The sequence below is a fragment of the Seriola aureovittata genome, chromosome 11 (genome assembly GCF_021018895.1).
Source record: "Seriola aureovittata isolate HTS-2021-v1 ecotype China chromosome 11, ASM2101889v1, whole genome shotgun sequence".
Lineage (NCBI taxonomy): Eukaryota > Metazoa > Chordata > Actinopteri > Carangiformes > Carangidae > Seriola > Seriola aureovittata.
Window position 1 is genome coordinate 11,054,689 of NC_079374.1, and position 24,059 is coordinate 11,078,747.

A 24,059-nucleotide genomic window follows, 5' to 3' on the forward strand; every position below is an offset into this window, starting at 1 on the left:
GGAGCGACCTTCATCACGGCGTCGCTGCACAAACATCACGTCACTGCGACCACGCCCCGCGACAGACGACGCCCTCAACGGGAACAGGGGAGTAAAAACAGATACCGTTAGATAAAACAATAAGTTATATACACGTATCTCACTGGTCTATAATTAAATCCATCCCCACCATATATTGTGGAAGCTGAACAGTAGACGTGTACTGACGTACCCGTACGTTCATTTTTTTATTGTATAACATGGAGTTGCAAATCTCCCTCTCCTCTCAAGATATGGTATCGTCCAGTAAACCTAGCTGGGCTAACCAGAGAGTCAGGATTATCTAGAGAAAGAGTGGGGCTGTCGTTGGGGTGTCAAATAGCCTTAAAAAACAACATAACTTGTTCATAAGATAAGACCCTGTAAACGTATCGGTGTTGTTAGTACGTGTTTCACAAGTTTAACCATGTCAACTCCCGCCAGAAGGAGGCTTATGAGAGATTTTAAACGGTGAGTTGATGGTCAGAAATTATGCCGATAATGATGGTTAGCTATGATTTGTCAAAAACAGCTAGCATTAGCTTATCTTACGTTAGCTTGACATAACCAGCCAGTATGTTTTTATTTGGTATTAAATCTATCTATACATTCGCCAGTCTTCACAGTGAAATGTAGTCTTAACAGAATCACAATGTTAGTATGTTGTGCTTTTGCGAACCTGAAACATTAAGTTGAAATAACGTTAATCTTAGTAGCGCTTCGTTCGTAGCTAGAAGCTAACAATGCTAACTAGCATGTTAGTCGAGTAGGGATACTGTCACTGTTTACGACTCCTATGCAACTCTTTAAACCAGCTTTGATTTAAATGTCCGTGACAAGTGATAGACAGTATTATCCCAGGTCAAAACACATTTAATCCAACTTCTGGCGATAATTTAACGTTGCTATTTATTACAACATTATCGCTTGATAGCGTTGCTAACAAGCATTAACGTTCGCTCTATTTTACGGTCCTCACTTTAGGCAAGTAATCAAAGTTTGGTAGATGTGAGGTAAGTAACTATGGACAGAGATACTCTGAAACAAGGGTTTAACTTTACAAATTAGTATCCTTATATCACAGAGGAATATATTCTGTTGAACGAGAGAAAAATAACATTAGACCATAGCGGAAGCCTCAGTGTAGACGTATATATGGATTTTTTCTGAAGTTGGCATCAAACAGCATTGTTAGTCTAACGGTGGCAAAACAATTTGCTAACTAAAAAAATAAGTTGCACTGCGTGCCACCATGAGCAAATGAATTCCTCTATATCTAAATTTAAATGAACCTGGTTACTTCAAGGTCTTCAAACGTTTTAATTTAAGCAACCTCGAATCCGTGATAGTTTTTGTATTTGAAATTTTGAAAATGACTTTAATTTAGAACTGTAATGTAGCTCATTATAAATGTTTGTTAGTAAGAGATTGAAACATTTCACAAGCTTCTATGAGCCAAAAAGAGAGAGAGAGAGTTTTATTTTCAACCTTTTAACAAGTGTTCTATTTTGCTGGGGTTAGTTACTTACTTTAATACTGAATACTCGAATATTGATTATTGGGGCAAGTTAATCATAAAAACAAGACAGATAGTTTAATAACATATCTTTGACATAAAATACAGCATATCTCAGATGATAAAACTTTTTTTGAAGAAATATTGTACAGTGGCTAACAGTTATATGATTCATGGTGTGGACTTAATGGATTTACAAAATTTTAAACATCACCTGGGTTAAATGTGTAACTGTCACAAGGACAAGAGTGAATTTAAATATGAAATGTGAAATGTGGCTGTAGTTAAATGATTAAAGAGGCCGTTCTAATATGGGATTTACCTGACTGTGTTGTCTGGCTTAATAAATTTAGTTTCCTGTTAGTGAATTATAATTTAGAGGTCCTGTTATAACCTTTTCTTTCTTTTTTTGTTATGCAGGCTACAAGAGGATCCTCCAGCTGGTGTTAGTGGTGCCCCATCTGAAAACAACATCATGGTGTGGAATGCAGTCATATTTGGGTAAGACATCAATAAACAGACATAATGTGCATGCAAGTTTGTGTGAAATTAATGACAAAATACCTTTTTTTTCTTTAACCGCACAGGCCTGAAGGAACACCCTTTGAGGATGGTACGTAACTCACTGTGTTCCTGACTTATTTTGTGTAGTAAGACATCATGTCTCTGTATTGCACACAAATCATGTCCAACACAGTAACTTTATTGCATTCAAAACCTCTGTTTAGAATATTCTTACATATGTGCCAGTGGCGAAGCAATCCTATCATGGCATGTGTCAACAGCTAGCTTTGTGTATATAAGATTTTTTTGTCTTTCTCCTTTTTAAAAGTCATTCTTCATCAGTTTTGCTGTTGTTAAACCTGTAATATACAACTTTTCATGTGGTAGAGAAGGGGTTTTTGTTCAGGTTAGGACAAATCACTGCCCCAACATTTCTTTCCTGCCTTGAAGTATTCCACACCTGAACCAGTCAGTCAGGTTTAATTGCTCATGAATATTTTTTTTTTTATCTTGGTCACAGGTACATTTAAACTAATTGTAGAGTTCACAGAAGAATACCCCAACAAACCCCCCACAGTACGATTTGTGTCAAAGATGTTTCATCCAAATGGTAAGAATATTGTCTTTTATACTTCTTATATTGCACATTTAATTGTTAGTGATATTTGTGGGTAGTGTATAACTCTGTGTTTTTATCCACAGTCTATGCAGATGGAAGTATATGTCTGGACATCCTACAGAATCGTTGGAGTCCCACCTATGATGTCTCCTCTATTCTTACATCAATCCAGGTAAGAAGTGTCAATATGCCTTATTATACTTTCTTTTATAACCTAAAGCCAAAAAATCAAAGGTCTTCACTTTACAATGATATAAAAGAGGAAAGGGATTGAATGTGAAATTTCTGTTATTGGACTAAAAATCCCTGACTAATCAATTTTTGTGCTAATGCACAGAAGAAGCTGAGAAAAGGAAAATTACTTATTTGCAAACCTATGCTCATATAAATGTTTGTGAATAGAGAGAAATTTTCATGTTAATGCTAAGGTGTAGAGCTGCAACCAGACATAATTTTTATTACTGATTAATTTGTTTATTCTTGATTGATCAATTAATCATTTGGTCTATAAAATGTCAGAAAATGGTGAAAGTGCCCAAACCTCTCTGTGATGTTTTCAAATGACTTATCAAACTAACAATCCAAAACTCAATAATTCTACAATTGTAAGAGATTAAGAAACTATGGATCTGAGAAGCTGGAATTTTGGCTTTTATTCCTTTTAAAAGAAACTCAAACCGATTAACACATTACCAAAATTTATATTACAATAAACCACTAATTGCAACTCTACTATGCTGTAAAAAAAAATATACTGCTGAGAGTTACTCTGTGTTTCATATTTATATTAATGCATGGTTTATTCATTTAGCAGTACTAATAATGGTGATAAAGTAAAAAATCATTTGCTGCAAAATTTTGGAAATGATATCCACAGTCAGACTTTGACCAGATTTTGGTGATTGCAAAAGTCAGATGACAAACTGGAACATTCTGCTGTTATTACGTAATGAACCTGAAGCCATAGTCACAACTTGAAACTAAATGATGTGCATTCATGGAGACGTGTGGCTAAGTAGATTAATAGTTTTATTTAGGTTGGTTATTTTCTCCTGAAACATTCTCACCTTCAGAATTGATCTTCTTTTCCTCAGTCTCTGCTTGATGAACCAAACCCCAACAGTCCAGCCAACAGTCAGGCAGCCCAGCTCTACCAGGAGAACAAGCGGGAGTACGAGAAGCGTGTGTCTGCCATCGTAGAACAAAGCTGGAGAGACAGTTGACCTGACAATCATGATAGCTGCTCTCTCCATTGTAAAGCTGTGTGTGCTGCGAGTTTTAGTGGAGTACCTCTTAATTTTTGGGCCCCCCAACCTTTTTTGATTTTAAGCTTTTATGCACTTTACCTTCAACTTCCTTTCATAGAATGTTTTTTTTTTTTTTCTTACCCGCCAGGAGGGATTTATTTTTTCTATACTCTCCCCCTTTTCCAGTCCATCAGGGGAACTGTGCTGAATCTTGCCTTGATGTTTTGTCAATATGGACTTGTGGGCCATTACCCAAAAATTCTGGTGTGTTCTAACTTGCTGTAATAACTCCCCATGACTAATTATGTTAAATGTCTTGGAGGGTGTATCAATGAAGTCATGGATCCTCTTCTGTTGTGCCCCTGATCTGTTCTGTTAAGTTTGTCTGGGCTCCAGTGTGATCACCCCACCTTTCCTTGGGAGAATGAGCAGCCTGAGCATCACGGACTACAACTAAATCGGACATCTTTACACCATGTCTTTTGCTGTGTTGTGAACTCTGTTACATGCATGACAGTAAGAGTGTATTCACGTTCCTGTTCAGTACTCATGTATATAAGATACCTGCAACTGAATTTATGTACAGATTTTGCACTGGTTGTCTCCCATGTCATTTTTTTCAGCACTTGTAAATAAAAAAAGGCAAATTCATCCTTATGTGGTAAGTTTGATTTTTAATTCTGACTGCAAATTCAATATTTGACTCAAAAATGACTTTTCTTGCTTTGATAGATGTCAACACTTATGCTGTGCCTCAGTTTATGTGAGACTGATATTCCAAGAGGCCCCACAATTCAATCAGGGTCACAGCCCATGAGGTAAGCCATGGTTATGAATATGAATGTAATCACGTGTCCACTAAATAACTGCACTGATATTCAAGTGTAACATGGGGGTGTTCAGGCCAAAGTTATCATACATGACACTATTCTGAGGGTAAAGATCTGCTGTTGGGCTGCAGGTGTTTTTACTTAACATCTTGCAACAGCAGTATTTAATAGGTCTTAGTATAATTTGAAATATTCTATTTTGCAGTAAACATAATTAAATACAAGGTCTGAATCTTTTAGATTTTTAGTCCTTTCTTTGGTTCCATTTTACATTTGTTTTTCAAGTCTGTCTTCTCAGGTCCATATGTACATGAAAAGATTTTTTGTTTCTTTAAATGGTTCCTGCTGTCAATACTGCCCAAGTGATAGGGCACAAAATCCATAGTCCTTTCTGTGTAAAGATGGATTATTAAGTTCAGCAAACACTAATATGAAACTTCAGAAGTCTGTGTCAGACAAATTAAGAGGGTATCCTTCAAAGTTGGTCCATCACATACATTGAAATCACTTTAGAAAGAGATCTTTGCAGCCAGTACTGACAGGAGGAACATTTACTGTTTCAATGTACATATGGCCTGTAAGTACTGTATTAATGAATGTGAATTGTGAAATTACTGATAGCAAAGTAGCTGTATTCATGACATGTACCCTACTTAATGTTCATAATCCCAAAATGTGACCCTTCATGTCAGTGGTAATGCAAAATCTTTACCGTTTACTTCAGAGTTAACAACAGATTGATTACTATATAGGGGGTAGAGAGCTACAGTACACTGTATTATATCACATTTATCTTACTTTAGATTTAAATTCTTCACTTCATCCTCTGAGATGTTAAAGATAGAGTCTTCTTTGTTTAGAAATGTTTTATTTGTTAATTGAGCATATATAATGGAGTGGGTGATGTCGCATGCATGATGAAAACAAGGGGGGTGTAAGTGCAGGACAGCTGGTTACAAACATGCAGGTTGTATTGTACTGTACTGTGTCAATTCTTTACAAATAATCCCAACTGAGATGGAGCAATTTTGTTTCTCAGCTATGCAGCAATTACAAAAATAACTATGTACAAGATCCCTCTTGTCAATTCATTACTGTTTTAAACAGTGTTAACAGTAAATGGAAACGGAGACATAAAATCTTTATGCAGTAGTGTTCATTGGGCCAGGCAGAGCAAGCTACCTGTTGTATGCCCTCTCCTTCTTGGCCCTTTCTAAGGCCTTGTCCATGGTCTTCTCATTCTCACCTCTACATTTGGGGCAGTACCACTTTCCCTTGGGCTTATGATGGAGCCCAACACAGGAGAAATGAAACCACTCAATGGGACATTCATCGTTATCGCAGCCAATCATCTCGCCATAGGACACCTGCTCACACAGGCAGTATGTTGGCTCATCTGGATCAATGGGCAGGTCTGGAGGTGACACTTCTCTCTCAGACTTTCCTTTTGACCGTTTCTTCTTCTTAGAAGATGTTTTGGCACGTTTTTCCCGGGATGCCCCCACTCCCACTTCCTCGGCGTGATCCAGACCCCCGTAACTTTCCCGACTTTCCCCATTTTTCTGACGTCTTGAGCGTTTCCCACCAGCCTTGTCTGTGCCACCTGAGCCTGGGGTAACCTCATCACGCTTCTTATCATGGTGGCCAGGTTTGCCTGGAGTGATGGTGGCTGATGATGAGGACATCAAGGATGTTGCAGTGGTTGTCATGGATGTTGCTGTGGGAACGTGGCTCTCTGGGACTTCTTGAGAGGAAAGGAGAACTTCAGAATGCCAGTCTATTTGTCGTGTTCGGTTTTCAACCAACTCCACCTGAAACAAAGAACATTCATTCAAGTTATATATAGTTATATTCTGTAAAGTTATATAAAGTGGCAAGCTGTAGTTTGGCCTTTCTAACATCATGTAATATAAATCATCAATTTTCTGCAGGAACCAAACTTGAACAAACCTTAAACGGCTTAATTTAACATACTGAAAAAAAAAAAAAAAAAAGTCGGGACATTCTTCTTGTTTATCCAATTGTGTTATTACAGTTAAGACTTTGCTGGGATCTATGGGTATAGAAACATCACTAAACGAAGCTTTACAGTAGTTCAACCCCAGTTTAATGATATTATCTAAACCACTTCTCTAGGAGTTAATGTTCGTATTACAATCATTACCCAAATTATACATTTTAAACATCTCATTTCAACTTTGACATACCAAACATATATCAGAGGGGAAGGTTAAATATGGTGTTAAGTTTCTGGTACGTCTTTAGCATGTAACAATAACAATAATAAGCTGATTTGGTGTTCATTGCAAATGTTCAAAGAAATTTTGGTCTCTGGTAATGACTTCAGTAAAGTTCATTGAAAACCTAATACACTCCAAAACAAAATGGCCATTTAGCAGGTCCATAAATCCTTTTTTTCCCTCTTTATCTACTCAAGAGTAAGAGTGAGAACAGATGTTACATGAATGCACTCCTCTATCCTCAAACAATCACACACATTCAGATCTGGAAGTTTGCCAGTGAGCAGCTCCACTGAAACAGCTGCAGGGTGTTCTCTTCATACCATTTGACCAGCAATCTGGATCTTTTCATCTCCGAGCTCTTGACTGCGGATCAGTGCCCTCTGAATCGATAACTGAAGTTTGCGCCTCTGAAGTGAATCAGATTCCCGGCGATATCGTTCATAAGCATCATCAAGCTCCTTCAGAACATCTGTCAAAGAAGTAGTCACAGGGAAAAAAAAAATAGGTGGGATAGGCATACTGAAATTAACACACTCAAAAGTACACACAAATGTTCTCCTACAGCTTATTTCTCACTCATAATGGATTACTTCCTTGATTGTCTATTGTGAGGAGTGATCAATACTTTTGTATGCATTTTACAATATAATTTTTTTTTAACCTCTTCAGTACTTTTTAAGATTTGAAAGAGACTTGTATCCACACTGCCTGGCTTCTTTACCTTGATACTTGGCATCAATTTCCTTCATGAGAGACACACTTCTCTGCAGGTCAAAGGGTAGTGATTCCACCAGGTCCAAATACTCCTCAACATAATTCACAACAACGTGGCCTGGGTCACCATTGGTCGGGTTCAACATCGCGGATTTGTCTTCACCACAGGACACTCCGACACCTGCACCTGTTAAAAAGAAGTTATTATGTATGTATGATGTAAAACCATTCTGCTAATGGGGCATGTAATGCTCCAATTTTCAAACATATGTATGTTTCTTGGCAACTATAACTGCATTAACTTGCACCAGACTACTCGGATTTAATATACATCATTGTCCATGTCATCAATATATAGTGATGTCCATAATGAGGTAGCTGAGATCTGTCCAGAAATATAAATTGTACGGTCAAAATGTGAAAGGGGGAGGGGGCAACTGATCTGTAGACAGCCATCCTGAAAATTGCTACGTGTAATAGGAATCTGCCAACAGAGATCACTGCTACTAACGAGTACAACAAAAGCTCAGTAAGAATATAAATAACTGGCCGATGACTTCGTATGTATAACAAAGTACTTGAAGTTGTTATTAAGTGCCCCTCATTGTTATGCAAGGTCGGAGAAGACAGCAAAGCTAAACAGTAACGTTAGCTAGCTCGACTTCTCGGTTATCTATAACGTTAACGAGGATGGGGATGAATCGTAAACCGACAAGCTAACGTGAAAAAAAACCCGCAAGCGACTTCACTGTTGAGCTTCAACGTTTCCATCACAAACAGACTGAGTCCCAGCGTGTAGCGATAGCCACGATTTCTAACGCTAACTACGACTATACAACCCTGTTGGCAACTTTATGTTAACGTCAAGCAACGTGAACCAACTTTGTCCTCGTTCCGAGTTTGAGCTGGAGAAACCTTTACTCTAAGCAAAACACAAAACGAAATATTATTTGACCTACATGTGCCGTTGGCTGACAACGCTAGCAAAATGTTTAAACAAACGATACCCTGATGGGACAAAGATTAAGCAACGCTCAGAGAAAAGGTTTAACCACCTCTTCATTCACCCACAGCGTAAACAATTACAAAACACTTAAATCAATATGCTAACGTCACACAAACAAACCACCCAAGTCTGAATCATCACTAACGGTACAGGCAATAATTTAGACACTTAAATTAGTCCAACTTCTATCATCTTTAAATGTTAGCCAAATTAGCTTCTGTTAGCCTTTAACATATACCGATACTGAACGGACCATGTCCATAAGCACTGCAAAATAAACGCTAGACAAAACGTTGCGCTTGAATAGTTGGTAGGCGAGCAGCTCGCAGAATAACTTACCTGTGTGGATTTTAGTTTTTCTGTAGCTACTCAGTAGCTGACGTTAACGTTTAACAGTCCGGGATGCTGCTCTCGTTGCTAACGCTAGGGTCGTGTGTGGAGAGTCGGACTCGCTAGCCCTGGAGCAGCTAATGTTAGCTGGTGGCTAAAGTGCCTGAACAAATATGTTAAACTGTGCCCATATAGTTATTGCAGTACGAGGCGACTATATGAACCACAGACAAAGGTTTAATTAATCAAATTCTTCTTAGCTTTAACAATGCATTTCTGAAATGTATATTATTTTTTTGTGAGCATTATTTATATATTATATTTATATTACCACTTACAGAATTCCCTTTGCTTTAGCACTGACAGGATTTTTCAGCGGTCTCATTGACTGTAGTAACAAACATGACCATAGTATTTCCATTTTGCAAGTCAATATTGCCACCCTGTGGCAACAAAGGTAAACTGCTATGATGTAGGTTGCTTTTAGGAACTTGTTCAAAAATTCACTCACAAAATTTAATTTATTATTTATTTGAAAATTCAAACAGGTTTCTGTTTTTTTCTGACCCCATTTATCTGACCATATTTCTTTGATGGGCTGTCAACACGTTAGTGTGTATATTTTGCACCAGATTTTGAGCACTGTCTTTGAGAGAATAGTTCACACCTCTTTAACCTTCTTTCTAATTCTACTTTATGACAACATTTCCCACCAATCAACCCATAGGCTGTATTAGTTTTGGTAACAGTTTTTAAGAATGCAAAATTGTGCATGTATGAATGTATCGCTTTTTAACAACAACAATCGTGATCAATTTTCAGTTGGCTTGTTTTCAGCTTTCAAATAACTTTTTAAAGGCTGAGCCAATCTCCTGGATCATGTCCGAGGTGGTGGTGGACCTGCCGTGTTGCTGGAATGCTTGACTGTTGCACTGTCTGGTAAGTGAACAGGCTCCAAATGCTGCAACCACTGATGGACTCACACTGCAGGAGAACAAAAATAATGGATTAGACAACGTAAAACCACACATATGTGAAACATTTATTTATTTCTGCAATATGACACTTTAAGAAGGACCATAATAGTGTTTGTGCATGTTTTAGCAATTAACTTTTGATTAATACCCATCAGCTTTACCATTTGACAACAGCAAAACATTAGGGCTACAATTAAAGATTTTCATTATCAATTACTTTGTCCATAATTCTTGATTAATCCTTTTATCCATAAAATGTCCAAACAAGTGTGAAAAAATCCCACCAACGGTTCCCTGAGCCTAACATAATGTCTTCAAATGTATTGTTCTTTTTTCCCCAGCATCCTCACCTTGCAGAACCTAAGGATAGAAAATGTTTGGCATTTCTGCTTGAAAAATGGCTGAAATTATTAACCTATTACCAAAATAGCTAACTATTAATTATATATACATTAACTAATCAATTGTTTCACTTATGATTTCAACTCCATAATAGATTAATACAAAAGTGACTAAATATTCAGTAGGATGGATTACCTAACTCAGGAAACTTTTCAGACTCTGCAGTTTGATTTTGATTTTCATAACATGGTGAAGTGAATGGAAACCACTGGGTGCTGTAGAGGTATATATAAAATAATGTTTTGGAAATAGTTCACATAATGCAAAATTTATGCACTTTGTATGTCATGTACTTAAACATGTACAGACACTTGTATGATCCTTTAAAGGTGTTATATTCTACATTAACAAGCATAAACATAATACATAACTTCACCTTCTCAGCAGTCCAGCTGCAGAGGCAGCATGGGCCCAGTGTGCCAGCACTCCCATAGATCCAGACAGGAGATCACCCTGTCCACCACATCGTCTCCCACTGCCCTCAATACTGCATGAGATCACTGAAAACAAGAAGTCTCAACTTCAGATGACAAAAACAAAAGAGTATCCCAGTATGTATATTGAAGTAGTGATTTACACCAATGGAAAAGGCGACTAATCGGCTGGAAAAGTTTAAAGCATGTCTGACAAAGTTGTGTTTATACTGTATATGGGCTTGATACTAACCCTTGCTGCCGTCTGTAATGAGATCCTGTTCTCCTTTTAGCACCAGAGTGAGGTTGCCCATGGCTACACTGAGCTGCATGACACTGCGTTGATGATCACTGCCGTCCATGGGTTCATGGTGCTGAGACAGCAACACACAGAAAACACACACACACACACACACACACACACACATTGAAACACAGAATCACATTTTAATGCCATCAACTGGTGACTGAGAGGACTATACCGAGAGACCCACCAGTGCCTCATATAGTCGGGTGAACTCCATGAAGTTAGGTGTGAGGATACCCTTCTGGTACCCTTGAATAACAGATGGTTGCTGCGTAACTAGCCATAATCCGTCCTGTTGAAAACAAACAAACAAAACACACACGCGCACAGTGACTCAGTGACTGTGTATGGCTTTGTAAATAAAATCCCATCTGTTCAACAGCTGGAACTCAATTTTATCAAGACTTACTGCATCAATGACTATCGGGATATCTCTTGCTTTACACTTCTCTATCACCTCCTAAAAGCGAGAGAAAAAAAGTGTTATCTTGAGATAATATGATAACTAAATATCATTCATAAATCCTTCAGTAGCACTCAGCACAGTGTAATTCAGGCTGCATTAAACATTTTTATTTGTACAGATATGCAGTATCTGTGTCCTCACTCCAGTCATACTTGGGTAATAATTCCAAGTCCAATGTAGAATTCTCCTAAATTGCCCAAAAGATATTCCTAGTGTCAAATATATATATTCCTCTACCCACAACGGACTGATGGATCACAGCTAAAAGTGTCACTTAAGCAGCAGCGTTCATGTGCTTCTACAGGGTTGGTAAACATGAGTGTGCTCTTTACTGAAGCCATGTTTTTGAAATCAAACAAAACTTTTCACACTTATCAGTCACAGGGAGCCACAAACAGGTGAGGTTGTGATTGTGCACACAGTAGCTGACCTAAGAGACTGTTTTCAATGCAAGGGAGAGTGAATATATTCGACATGCCTTAGCTGTTTTCAGTAACAAGTCTTCTCTCCCTAGACCTGGTCCCACCACAAGGCCGTGCAGTCTTGGGAGCCATTTCTCAATCTCTTCCACTGCATTAGGACTGTCCCTTGACACACATACACACACACACACATACACACATAAATAAAGACACACTTATTAGATGTGTCTGAATGCACAAATTATGAAGTTGTACCCTGGTTATGCTCTTATTCCATGAACGTAATTACCTTTTTTGTTATGCCTTCGCGTATAAATAATCTTGGTTTTAACAGATAAAAAGTCTTATGGATGTTACCATGGCAACCATGAACTCACAATGCACTTTGATGACTTATAACAACAGTCATACTGATTTCTACCTATTGTGACACTTTGTGATGAGAAGGCATATAAACAACACTGACTGAGGACGCCACAATCATACTGACTTTCACCACAGGCTCTAAGTTCATTTGATAACAGAACCCATAGGGTACGACAGAAATGTAAACAGCTTACCGGCACCGTGGCGTGCCATAACCAAATTCTCCACGTTGTAAAATTATAGTGAGAAAACACCAAGATGATCATAACAACTTGTTTCTTTTTATACAATTGGTAAACTAATTATAGGCAACTGCAAAATCTGACCTACTACACTATTATAATTCTACTTATTAATTTCAAAACTTGTTATAACACAACATCAAGGTTTACAACAACTCTTGTGAACATGTTTCGGTATCTATACATCATCATAAAAACAGGCATCATAGAAATGGTTACCAAACTTTTAACAATGCAGTATTTGTGCATGAAAATACTCATCTTTATGTAAATAAACACACATTATTCCTTTATTAATGATAACTTTGCTGTCAGTGAGGAAAACCCTGTACTTACAGAACAGGATGAACTATGAGCTCTGGGCTGTATGATTTGATGACAGTCGCAGCATCTTTGGTGCAGAACACATGAGACAAGTCAGCTCCCTGGAAACAAGAAAAAAAAAAAGCAGCGTCACTGTACCAGGGCCGGACTAAAAGTGATAATTTTACATTTTGTAAAATTAATGTTTAATCCGTCAGAATGATTATTTACCACTTTCAGTGCAGAGATGGCAGCAAAGTATGGAGCTCCAGTATAGCTTTAGGAGGTGAAGACAAAAAGAATTAGAGTAAATGTTCTATAGACTTGACAAATTAAACTCTTGTTTGGTGAATGCTGGTCATTGGTCTTTGTGTCACATACTCTTGGCATCCTCCAATGATCCCAATACGTCCGTCTTGTCCCTTGTGCTTTTTGGATGTGAGTGGAGGGACTATACTCTTTACTAGTGAGAGGATATCATCATCCATGCCTCTGTGTGATGTAGACCCCAAGCTGCAGTAGCGTTCAAACACTGAGGAAATAAACAATGTGAGAGCTTTAAAGTGTGGAGTACTTGCTAGACCTGAGTCAGCAGCTAATCTACGCTTTTACCTTCCACGGACAGAAGATGACAAAAGTTTGGCAACCAAAATGAACAACAAGTACACATATAAAACCGAAAAAAAAAATGTAGTGAAAATAAAGATAAATCAACAAGTGACGACTGGAGTGACTGCTCCATCACTGAGCTTTCACATTACAGCTGACACGCCTGTAATTTCCATTTCCTCCTCCACACATTCTCCCTCCAGGCTGCAAACATGACACCGACGCCAATACCTAATGCCTGAGGATCTGCGTCTGACAGTTGACTCTGTTGGGTGTAACAGTCTGCCTGCGGTGAGGGGCGTCTGAGATGACTGGATTGGCCACGTGTACATGACTGAGAGGCACTGGAGAACACAGGTGCACGTGCAGCAGGAGCCGTCTTGGAGGGAGTGGCAGCAGAGCTGGATGTGGCAGAGGAGATACTGGAGAACATCTGCCCGAGCATCTGAAGCATGTGCAGCTCCCTCGCGTGTTCGGCTTCTCTGCGGCGGTCTTCTGCCTGCAAGCGCTGCTCCTCCATCCGGTAGAAGTTGTCCTCGGCCTGGGCGCTCTGCTCCAGGAACTGCTCCATTAGTTTCTCCATGGGGAAGTTAGCACGCCTCTTCCTTGGTCGCTTGGGTGTCCTGGCTGATAGATTACCGGCCGACTGGCTGCTGTTATGTGGTCTTACTGAAGTGCCTAAAGTAGAGAGGGGTGAGACATGACGTGATGCATCTTTGAGCATATGCAATCAACTAAGGATGGTATTAGAATTTTTTTTATAAAACAATGCATCCATCTAACACAGAAGAACAAATGAACATGGACATGGAGGGAGAGCTTACTGTTATTGCCCACTGTCACTTTAACTGGAATAGGGATGGGGACAGTTGGGTACTCCAGCTTCACTTCAGTCTCTGCAGGATAAGGACACTCCCCTGTGCCCTCGGAGTATACATCTTGAGCATCCTCTCCATCCTCCTCCAGGCCATCCACGGCCTCCTCTCCTCCCGCCCCGCTGTCTATGAACTCCTGAGGGTCAAGAGCAGGCCGGTTGCTTAAAATCCTCTCCATGGTGTCATAAAACTTACAAATCTTGTGATACTGCCCGTTGTTCCGTAGATTACCCTCCTTTGCCAACAGGTACTGTCTCTTGAGGCTTTTGATCCGCACCCTACATTGTTCCGGCGTCCTCTCAAACCCCATCGCTCCCAGCCTCCGGGAAACGTCGCGGTACACGAAGCTGTTTCGGAAGTTTCCATCCAGCGCTGCCTGGATGTCCTGCTCCCCCCAGATGTTCAACAAGGTCCTCGTCTCAACGTCCGACCACAAGAAGCCCCGCGTTGTGTTCGCTTGCATAGCGGATTCGGACGGACTCGCTTTGAGTAACCTCCACCACACGGAGTTGAAAGGAGATGTTGACACTGCGGATTATGATGGACGTCTGGATCTTTGCTCTCAGCTGCATCAAAGCCGCGGGGCGCCGCTATCCCAAACAACGTCAACACCAAGACCTGGTCGGTGAGCTTGTTTACAAGGACTTGCCGGAGTAACACTTCTAGTTTTCAACTTGGGAACCATTCCAATAGCTTATACAGATCAACTCTCTGTGTGCTAGCTAAAACCTGCCCGTCTATGTTTGTCCCTTTACGTCGTTAGCAAAATGCGTCGCTTGGTACTTTGAGATAAACTGACTGGGAATCGGCTTTCCCAATTTCTTTTCACGCCCTTATCCTTCATTGGGTACATTTCAAAACTGACCTCTGATCAGTCCTACAAGGGGCAACTTCACCTTTCTCCGCCTGCTCCTCCGCCCATTCTAGGTGTCTTCCGGGTCCTAGAGACCTTGATTACAAACCTGCCAACTACTCGATCGTCATGGAGAAGCACGGACAGGCTTTAGAGGTAGTTAAGCTAACGTTGTAGCCACATGGACGCTACAATGAAAAACAATTCATAATACTTCCTTCACTTTACCTTTCTCGTTCAAAAAGACCAAGGTGACGATAATCGACAGTGCAACTGTGACAGAGCAAAAGGCGAGCATCTGAATCTGTTGCGACATGTTGTCATTCATTCCTTTCTCTAACTACAGCCACCGACACATGAAGCTTTTCCACGAGTGGAAGCTCCGCGCTTCTTCTTACCTAAGCTGTAACTGCGTTTCAACGCTGTCAACTGTGCACAAACGATCCTGATCATGAGGCCCCCTTAACCCAGTGCAGCAGTACAGGAAGAAAAGGCTTGTGATGCCTTTACGGACTCCTCGGACACTCCTTTCTCGCTGTAGGCTGAAATCTGACAACAAACGAGGAGCAGCCAAACAGGAAGTTAAAGCTGCACTTCTTCTAATAGCCTCTAGAAATGCTGGTTGCAAAATTAGGCCAATCATGTTCCCCCATAGGAAGTCCCACTATTATTTATTTAGTCACCATCGTGATAAAATTAAAAAAAATTAAATAAAGTGTCTTTCTGTCCATACTGTAAAATAAAGGGTAGCTATTACTGTACTGACCACTAAAAGTTAGATACCTAACCAAAATAATAACAAACATTAACGTTGTATATATATTTTTTTTCTTTTTCTTTTTTTTTTAGCATTAGTTATTTGCAAGTGTGACACCTAAATGTCACATTTCAAAATTTGAGAACAAAAAGCATAGGAGTACAATATTTAGAGTGCAGAATAAATGGCATCATATGAAAGGCAAACATATTGTAAAATAATAATAAAATATATTACTGTTACATTTGTTGTCCTTTGCTTAGCAGAGAAGAATGAAGCACTGTTTTGTGTCCCACCAAGTGTTTTAATGTCTTGTTACAAATGTTATTCCATTACAGCAGGACATGAACGCAGCGCATGGGTTCATGAAACTAGAATTGACTTAAAATCTTAAACATAAAATTAAAATGAAAAAAAAAGTCACATGAAAATAAAATACAGTATACGAATCATTCAATAAAACTAAAAAGATGTATGCTTTATATTGACAAAGTGTACAAGGTGACTCGAGGAACCAGCTATTTTTCAAGAGAATTCAGTTTTCAGGTTTTTTTGACACAGGAACTGTGTCATGGTCAATCTCCAGTAAGTAAACTATCACCCGCCCACGAGGGCGATCCAATGTAACAAATCGGGCCTATCAATAGCGTGTGAATTCTTGCCCTGAGTTGAGTCTTGTAGGTAAAAAAAAACTAGGCTGTGTACAAATCCTTCCTCCTTAATATACCAACCTAGGCACAAAAGACTAAAGCACAAACGGAAACATCTGCAATGTGCCGAAGACATCAAGATTTTATTTAATATTTGTAATTAGTGCATTTTGCAAGTTTGATTTACTCACAATGTTTTTTCCTTTTTGTTTTTTTGCCCATTTTCTGTCAAAAGAAAAAGAAAACTAATTCAGACATAGGCTAGTAAAAAAAAGTAAAATATAGATAAACAATAACATAGTAAAAACAATAAAACAAAACGATGGTAGACCGGGTTGGTGGACAGCTTGCCGTAGCTGAACCTGACAGGCAAAGCTCAGGGTAAAAAGTGCACTGCAAGTCTAGCTTCTCACCTACTTCCTGTTTTACCTCAGTTACTTTTTGAAGTTCAGAGTCAGGCAGCAGATCTGAGAATGAGCAAACACTGGACAGTCATGTTGGCTCAAATGAACTGTCATTCATAAAATGGCGTTTGTCAGAGGAGTTCGCGAGCAGTCTGAAGATATTTTTATGAGCTAGACCGCGCTTCTTTTCTACGATAAAGAGCTCCCCTGTAGCGACCCAGCATCATCATTATGCCCGAGCTGTCGAAAATGAAGAAGCCCGACGTCAAGGTGGTCCTGCTGGGAGACATGAACGTGGGGAAGACGTCGCTGCTCCACAGGTACACGGAGAGGAAGTTCAAAGACACTATCAGCACCGTCGGAGGGGCGTTTTTCCTTAAGCAGTGGGGACCTTACAACATCTCAATATGGGACACTGCTGGTAATATCTCCTTCATATGTTCTCTTCATGCCTTTCCCACTGTTTATTTGAAACTCTTATCAACCTTCATTCCTCTGGTTTATTAACTGTTTACCTGATAACGCGTGATGCCGCCACCTGAGGCAATCACAGGCATGTGACTGCTCAGTCTGTACAGGCAGCCTGCTTCATGGGAACCTGCTTCTGCTGGTTCTGGGTGGTGTGTTATTCATTTTCACAGTAAAAAGAAAAAAAAAGCATTTAATGCTAAAACGAATAACCATCATATGTCCAGTCAGGTGTTGCACAATTAAAGCTCTTCAAGTCAAAACAGGATAAAAACAAACGGACAACCCAGCACACTGATAGACAAACAACCTTTAAAAACAACTTTTAAAATAAGCCTCTTAATCTATACGCAGTCACACACCTTTTACAATAATTTCAGGGTCACTTAAGCTGCTTAATGTAGCTATTAGGGGACAGGCATTTTTAATAAACCTTCAATTGGTCAGAACCTGTAATCATTGATCTTCAGAACATTTAGGCTTTGGTCTATTTTGGAACAAACTCAGTTGTATTGCCTTTAAAAGGGACATACTTCATGAATACAGCAACAGTAAGTAACTGTAAAAGTAAAACACAGTACGAGATAGTGAACTAATATAGCTGAGTATATAAAATATATAACATTAAAGTCTGTCAAGTAAATTTTCATAAATGTAATTTTAATATAGAGCAGCCTGTAAAGAAGATAAAGGCCTGTTAGTGATATGATTAAACAGCTAATGAGTCAGCTAAAATGTTTGAACGCCTTCATTTAAAAGAGTGACAGATTAATTTATAACAATGGTAACTTTTACAATCTTAGTTGATTATCATTTGCCAAGACGCATCTGAAGCCCTCGTAAAGGTCTGCGTAAGAAAACATCAGATTGACTCTTGAACTGGTAAAATATGGATTTTTAGTGTGCTGAAAGAAAACTGTCTCTGCTTCCTTAACACAAACTAAGGATTTGTATGTTATTATTCTGTGACCATAAGGTTTTTTTTTTTTATTATAAATGTTTATGAGGCTACAAATGCCCCTGTTATCAGCCCATGTTATAAAATCACTGTGTGCCTTGTGCTATATTGCTCAATATTGGACTAATCTGACCTTATCAAAACCATGGTCATCTGAGAATTATTTTCCTTCCCTGACACACAGGCTTCATATATAACAACCACTGCTAAAGATTTGACAAGAGATGCACAATTCCACTTTGATTTAACTATCAATCCCATAATGGAAAGCAGCTAAAACTTCATTACAGAGTCAAAAAAAAAGTCTTCATCAGTGAAATGAGATGTGCTCCTGTGCTGGAGCCAACATGACAACAGATAGACTGCAAAGGTCCTCATTCCACCAGATAAATTAAATTAATTTTGAAATACTATTCTCTTTTCAATTATTTTGTTTAGTCTTTAGGCATTAAATGCCAGAGGAATAATGACTGTGCATCACAAGTTACTGGTCATCTTAAATTTGCCCATTTAGTTCAACCAACAGCCACTGGATTTAAATAAAGATGATCTGAAACGGACAAGAATATCACCTCCGTGTGAAGCTGAAACCAACAAATGTTTGGTGTCAGTAGTACTAGTACTGGTAGAGTAGCATTCTTTCTGCTCTGTACCTAGTTACAGTTTTGTTTTAGTAAATGAAGCATAGGATTTCCCTTATGTGTCGAATAAATTAAAAGTACAGGTTCTAACCATGAGTCTGAAATGGTCAGTTGTGGTGAATGTGAAGATGTTATGAAGAGTGGATGGTCAGTTGCTAGTTGTACCCTGTTGTAGATTATGAGTTAGCAGTTTAATTATTTGTCATTTATTTAGGCAAGTTCCACAATTTTGAAATATGGAATAATATTAATTTGTGTGAAGAGATGTTAGACTCAGAACCTGTGTTATTTTACTGCAATATTGAATACACTATACACTCAGAAACTTGTGCTTTTCCAGAACTTCTGTCCCCAACTAATCTCAAGCGTCACAAGAGACCTGTTGTCTTAGAATTAATTCTCTTCAATCAACACATTTGGATATTTTTATTGGCAATGACAGGAAGAATGATTCATTTAGTTAGTGCTGATGAATACGCTTATAACTGTGGTACATTCTAGCACTACGTAAACATGAATTACTGTAACTCTTCTCAGGCAAATACACACTTCACAAAAATAGAGTTGGTGAGCCACAGAGATAAGGACAGACTGCCCATGTCACCAGTAAGCCATTTCCTGTCTATGGTCCCTAACTCCATGACCTCTGACAGAATACTGTTGCATTTGTTTTACTTAGTCAGTGTGATGGAGAAATGCCGGATAAGCGCTGAGTCATTTCAAGGCAGCTGTTGCAGACCTATCAGCATCAACCTTCAAGCTGTGGACAGTGGCAGTTATATGGGTTGTATTAAAATCTGTTAGATGTTTGGCTCATCACATTGAAACCAGAATGTCTGTTTCTTTTTTTCCCTCTGATAAAAAATGTTGTCAGCTGGACAGTTTGGTTTTTAAAACAGGGATTTCAGCTGTCAACTTTGTTCCTGTTAAAGTCACATGACAGAGCTATGACGGGAAGACTTGACTCCCCATGCTTTAACCTGTCTTTTCCAAACTTGCATGCAATAGTGCTTTCCAGCGGAACAGGCAGGACTGAGTTGAGTCACTTCAGCTAATAGTAAAGAAAAAAGAAATGTCTTCCTACCACAGATTTTCAGTATATTCTGATATATTCCAGGGGGCAATTGTGATGAATTAATGTTGATTATAATACTCTTGGACAGAGCTGACATTATTAGTTGATTAACAAATTTATAGATGGACAGAAAATTAAATCAACAACTAATTGTTATATTTTAAGCAAAAATGCCAAACATGTGGTTCCAGCTTCTCAAATGTGAGCCTTTTGATGTTTTTCATGTCTGTCATAAATGATAGTAAACTCAAGAGCCTTGGGCACTATTCACCATTTTTCTGATATTAATCAGACAAAATACTGAATAAATTAATTGAATGAATGAACTATCAGCAGATGAAAATAACTGGTTGGTTGCAGGCCAAGATATAGTGTTATACTAGCTACATCCAGCTAAAGCTAATGCAGTCTAATATAGCAGTCGCACCAGAAACTATAATAAATTATAATGTTCAGTTTTTGTTGAAACTCTTAGAGAAGTGTTGATTCAACTGTATGGTGCTGTTTAATTGTATTGCATTATACTGAGACATTTTTCTAATATTTAGCCTTCCTTCATTGATATAAATTACATAATATTAGAAACACCTCTCAGTGTAATGCAACATAATTCAACAGCACTACACTCTATACAGCCTCTAAAATAACCGTGAAGTTGAATCAACAGCACTCAAAAACAATTTCAGACATTCTAACCTTCATGAAGATTGAATGTTATATTAGACTGCATTCGTTTTAGCTAGGCGTAGCTAATAAACTAGTAACCAAGAGATGCCCCCAGTCAGAATGTGTTCACACACAATGTTGTCTTTCAAGAATCCTGCATATTTCAACAACAAAGGTTGCCTCTGTTTTCACACTGCTGACTTTCTTGTCTTGCACAATTTCTTTCTGTGCTGTGTGTCTTTCTGCACTGCTGTTCAGTGTGGCTGTTAAGTCTTTGTGTTTAGTGGGTTCAAGTTGAGTTGTTTTCCTGCAGCATCACAGACTCTTTTGACCCCCTGCTGTGTCTCCTCAGGTCGCGAACAGTTCCATGGGTTGGGCTCCATGTACTGTCGAGGTGCTGCCGCTGTCATCCTCACTTACGACGTTACCAACTGGCAAAGCTTAGCTGAGCTGGAGGAGCGCTTCCTGTCCCTGACTGATACTGCCAACCACGACTGCATTTATGCCATAGTGGGCAACAAGGCTGATCTCACAGACCCTAACGCCCAGCTGTCCCAGGACTCGGATGGAGTGTCTCAGGACCAAACTGAGTGTGACGAGGACAGGACAGAGCCACAGGTGCTGTCTGCCTGCCCAACACCCCCTGCCTCCCCTGCATCCCTCTCTGGGATGGTCCTGCACAAACAGGTTACCCATGAGGATGCAGTAGCTCTTTATGGGAGAATACTACGCTATAAGGGCCTGGAGGAAAAGAGCAGCCTGCCTGCAGAGAAGGTGTGCTTCGAGACGAGTGCCAAGACAGGCTACAATGTGGACACTTTGTTTGAGACATTGTTTGACCTGGTGCTGCCTTCCATCCTGAGGAAGAGAAACGAGAACCAGGAGTCTCCTACAGTTGACCTGGAAGAGTGCAGAGGGGCCAGCAGCAAGCGGGCCAAATCTACCTGCTGCTAGAAACTGCCAAAAAGAGGCGGAGAGGCCACCGCACGCAGAGACTCGTTTTTAACAAAGGACAATCAACAGGTCGGTCTGAGCACCAAATACATAATGTGATGGTACTACTTATTTGACTTGACTCAGACCCAATAGCATAAATGACCTCCCGGTAACACGCACGCACGCACACATACATTCTTGATGCTATGAAGATGGTCGGAAAAAGCAACTGGTGTCCAGAGACATTTCCTATGTAAGGAAGAGAAATAAATGTATTTTTTGTTATCACTCTGAGCTTTTAAACCTCCCACGCTGCACTTGTATCCCAAAGATGTCTGTGAGCAGATAATACACATAAAAAGTCAATCACTGCTATTTTTAAATGTAAATTTATCAGCACTAATTGTTAGTTGGGTGGCACATTTCACTAGATGAAGTTTTCATAAATCAGACGTATTTGATTTACTTTAATGTTTTGTTACTAGCATTGATACTGATCTTTATATTTTATTTCCACTTTTGGAACTTTTCAATGAGTGTAAATAGTAAATACCCCTGTTGAATTTTTACATATGTTGTCATAATAAAGATTTTTATTTTGCAATTTGCCTGGTCTGTGAGAGTAAGACAAGCTGGTTTGAGTAAAATAACACAATCAGAAGTATAACAAACACCATTTAATCTTTACAGTCTAATAGAATTATCATGTTATGAAAATGAATAATTACATTACAAGCAAAACAAATGTCAGTATTTTTTTGTTCTAATCAAACTGTTTATTTCTAAACAAGTGAGCCTAGATTAAGTGGAACATTTGACCTACTTTCTAAATTGTGTAAAATATCCTAATCTATCCCAGGATCAGTGACCAGAGCAAGGATTTGCTACAGTCAGACCTTTGATCAGGGCTGTTTACATTCTGTCCTGTTGGCAGCTTGGGGCAGTTCAATAATTAGTAGATTTGTGAAGCAAAATGAGTTTGGCATGAGTAGTGTTAGATAAGATACATGTAAAACTCTTAGGGAAGGGGGTCAAGTTCATTCAGCTGGTATAAATACAAAGAGAATCAGTGCATTGTGTGGACATATGGTATATGAAAAATAAAGAGTTACAGACTATTTTTGCAGTAGTTGATTAATGCATAAAACAAGTTAACAGCTTGGAAGGGCTGTCATATTATAAAAATAGGTTTTGTAAGAGCAATGGAATAAAAGCAGGATAATACTGTCAATAGTATCAACAAACAATCCAAGACCTCTAATGACACATTCTTCAGTGGGCGGAGAAGTAGTGTTAGTGGCTTTATGGTGGGCTATACACCCTAAACAATAAAAAATAAAAAATAAAAAAACATCTAAATAACTGAAGCAGTGCATACACACAGGCATCTTTGGTTCAGCTGTAGTATACGGTCTCTGATCTGTGTCATATTAGCTGAGGTAATAAGTTAAACAGTAAGCACCAATCCACATTTATCATAAAATACTTTTCCCATAATGCTGTTGACTTCATTATGGGGCTTCTCCTGTTTTATCTACAGTGGGACATTTCATTCAAAGCTCAAGGGACCACACAGTCATTGCATGTCTGAGCTCTGCGATTTGGGGACAAAGTTTCCCATTTACGCTGATCTAAGTCAGTATTTCAGATCCCCCTTAGGTTGGTTTAGCACATGGATAGAGAGACGACACTACACCACTGTCAATGGATCAACTTCTTTCTGTCAGCGTCAGTCTTTCACAAGTTCTTCATGCAGACCTGGCAGCGGCTGATGCGGGACAGGAGCTGGCCTGCTTTGAGCGTCTCTGATGCCGGGTCAGTGTGGAACGACTGATCTATGGAGGTTAGCCAGAAGCTGTGCTTGTTAGCAAAGTAGTGGCATGTGCCTTTGGCCCCATTGCACTCGATGAATGGTGTTGTGCGGAAGTCCTCCAGGCAGGAGCCAGGGGATGACAAGGACTGACCTCCGCCTTCATTTCCTGCTGCTGTATGCTGTGGAGACAAAAGTGAGGGGAAGAGAAAATGTGAATGTGGCATTTTAAAGTGACAAATCTGGTGATATTCTACATTTTCTTTTTTGTCAACAAATCCCATTAAAAAACCCAAGCCAACAATGAACTGATGCCACTAACAACTACTGCCTGTGCAGTCTCCCTGTTTGGTCAACGCCCACATCTCAGTCTTCACATTCCCAATTTGTAACACAGACTTTCTCTCACAAATCTCTAATCTCCAATTGAAG

At 39.2% G+C, this 24,059-nt stretch overlaps 5 protein-coding genes across 8 annotated transcripts in view; 2 read left to right on the forward strand and 3 right to left on the reverse strand.

Annotated features, from left to right (window-relative positions):
• Positions 1–306: 306 nt before the first annotated feature.
• On the forward strand, positions 307–4,555 carry ube2al (ubiquitin conjugating enzyme E2 A, like). The gene is made up of 6 exons (XM_056389722.1): positions 307–489; positions 1,955–2,035; positions 2,122–2,147; positions 2,559–2,648; positions 2,741–2,829; positions 3,752–4,555. The coding sequence occupies exons 1-6, from the start codon at positions 446–448 to the stop codon at positions 3,878–3,880; spliced, it is 459 nt and encodes a 152-aa protein (XP_056245697.1). The 5' UTR covers positions 307–445; the 3' UTR covers positions 3,881–4,555.
• Positions 4,556–5,682: 1,127 nt separating this feature from the next.
• Positions 5,683–9,426, reverse strand: ing1 (inhibitor of growth family, member 1). Its single transcript, XM_056389720.1, has 4 exons — positions 9,037–9,426; positions 7,699–7,878; positions 7,298–7,446; positions 5,683–6,545 (listed from the first exon to the last, which is right to left on the reverse strand). The coding sequence occupies exons 2-4, from the start codon at positions 7,835–7,837 to the stop codon at positions 5,913–5,915; spliced, it is 921 nt and encodes a 306-aa protein (XP_056245695.1). The 5' UTR covers positions 7,838–7,878; positions 9,037–9,426; the 3' UTR covers positions 5,683–5,912.
• A 116-nt stretch (positions 9,427–9,542) lies between these two features.
• On the reverse strand, positions 9,543–15,854 carry naxd (NAD(P)HX dehydratase). Of its 3 annotated transcripts, XM_056389715.1 has the most exons (11): positions 14,359–15,481; positions 13,766–14,212; positions 13,307–13,457; positions 13,157–13,202; positions 12,959–13,047; positions 12,071–12,179; positions 11,536–11,586; positions 11,314–11,418; positions 11,073–11,193; positions 10,783–10,906; positions 9,543–10,011 (listed from the first exon to the last, which is right to left on the reverse strand). In XM_056389715.1, the coding sequence occupies exons 1-11, from the start codon at positions 14,870–14,872 to the stop codon at positions 9,861–9,863; spliced, it is 1,908 nt and encodes a 635-aa protein (XP_056245690.1). In that variant the 5' UTR covers positions 14,873–15,481; the 3' UTR covers positions 9,543–9,860. The 3 variants fall into 3 exon arrangements, with proteins under 3 accessions (XP_056245690.1, XP_056245692.1, XP_056245691.1); XM_056389717.1 differs by lacking the exons at positions 13,766–14,212; positions 14,359–15,481 and adding an exon at positions 15,661–15,854; XM_056389716.1 differs by lacking the exons at positions 13,766–14,212; positions 14,359–15,481 and adding an exon at positions 15,491–15,654.
• A 1,038-nt stretch (positions 15,855–16,892) lies between these two features.
• On the forward strand, positions 16,893–22,421 carry rab20 (RAB20, member RAS oncogene family). The gene is made up of 2 exons (XM_056389721.1): positions 16,893–17,494; positions 21,234–22,421. Exons 1-2 carry the CDS (start codon positions 17,305–17,307, stop codon positions 21,833–21,835), a joined length of 792 nt encoding a protein of 263 aa, XP_056245696.1. The 5' UTR covers positions 16,893–17,304; the 3' UTR covers positions 21,836–22,421.
• Positions 22,422–22,479: 58 nt separating this feature from the next.
• col4a2 (collagen, type IV, alpha 2) overlaps positions 22,480–24,059 on the reverse strand; it is a 67,024-nt gene continuing 65,444 nt past the window's right edge. For both annotated transcript variants that reach the window (XM_056389713.1, XM_056389712.1), the window contains one exon: positions 22,480–23,809. In XM_056389713.1, coding sequence (XP_056245688.1) covers positions 23,555–23,809 — 255 coding nt within the window. In that variant the 3' untranslated portion in view covers positions 22,480–23,554. The remainder of the gene's footprint in view (positions 23,810–24,059) is intronic.

What these genes read in the sequence shown, in the direction of transcription:
- ube2al (XM_056389722.1), top strand. Translation starts at nt 446, where the DNA reads ATGTCAACTCCCGCCAGAAGGAGGCTTATGAGAGATTTTAAACG. An exon ending in CTTATGAGAGATTTTAAACG is followed by an intron (nt 490 to 1,954) that starts GTGAGTTGATGG and finishes TTTGTTATGCAG; the next exon opens with GCTACAAGAGGATCCTCCAG. An exon ending in CTATTCTTACATCAATCCAG is followed by an intron (nt 2,830 to 3,751) that starts GTAAGAAGTGTC and finishes TCTTTTCCTCAG; the next exon opens with TCTCTGCTTGATGAACCAAA.
- ing1 (XM_056389720.1), bottom strand. Translation starts at nt 7,837, where the DNA reads ATGTTGAACCCGACCAATGGTGACCCAGGCCACGTTGTTGTGAATTAT. An exon ending in AATTGATGCCAAGTATCAAG is followed by an intron (nt 7,447 to 7,698) that starts GTAAAGAAGCCA and finishes CTTCTTTGACAG; the next exon opens with ATGTTCTGAAGGAGCTTGAT. An exon ending in TCCAGATTGCTGGTCAAATG is followed by an intron (nt 6,546 to 7,297) that starts GTATGAAGAGAA and finishes TCTTTGTTTCAG; the next exon opens with GTGGAGTTGGTTGAAAACCG.
- naxd (XM_056389715.1), bottom strand. Translation starts at nt 14,872, where the DNA reads ATGCAAGCGAACACAACGCGGGGCTTCTTGTGGTCGGACGTTGAGACG. An exon ending in ATCATTGGAGGATGCCAAGA is followed by an intron (nt 13,203 to 13,306) that starts GTATGTGACACA and finishes CACCTCCTAAAG; the next exon opens with CTATACTGGAGCTCCATACT. An exon ending in CCCGACTATATGAGGCACTG is followed by an intron (nt 11,194 to 11,313) that starts GTGGGTCTCTCG and finishes TTGCTGTCTCAG; the next exon opens with CACCATGAACCCATGGACGG.
- rab20 (XM_056389721.1), top strand. Translation starts at nt 17,305, where the DNA reads ATGCCCGAGCTGTCGAAAATGAAGAAGCCCGACGTCAAGGTGGTCCTG. An exon ending in CTCAATATGGGACACTGCTG is followed by an intron (nt 17,495 to 21,233) that starts GTAATATCTCCT and finishes GTGTCTCCTCAG; the next exon opens with GTCGCGAACAGTTCCATGGG.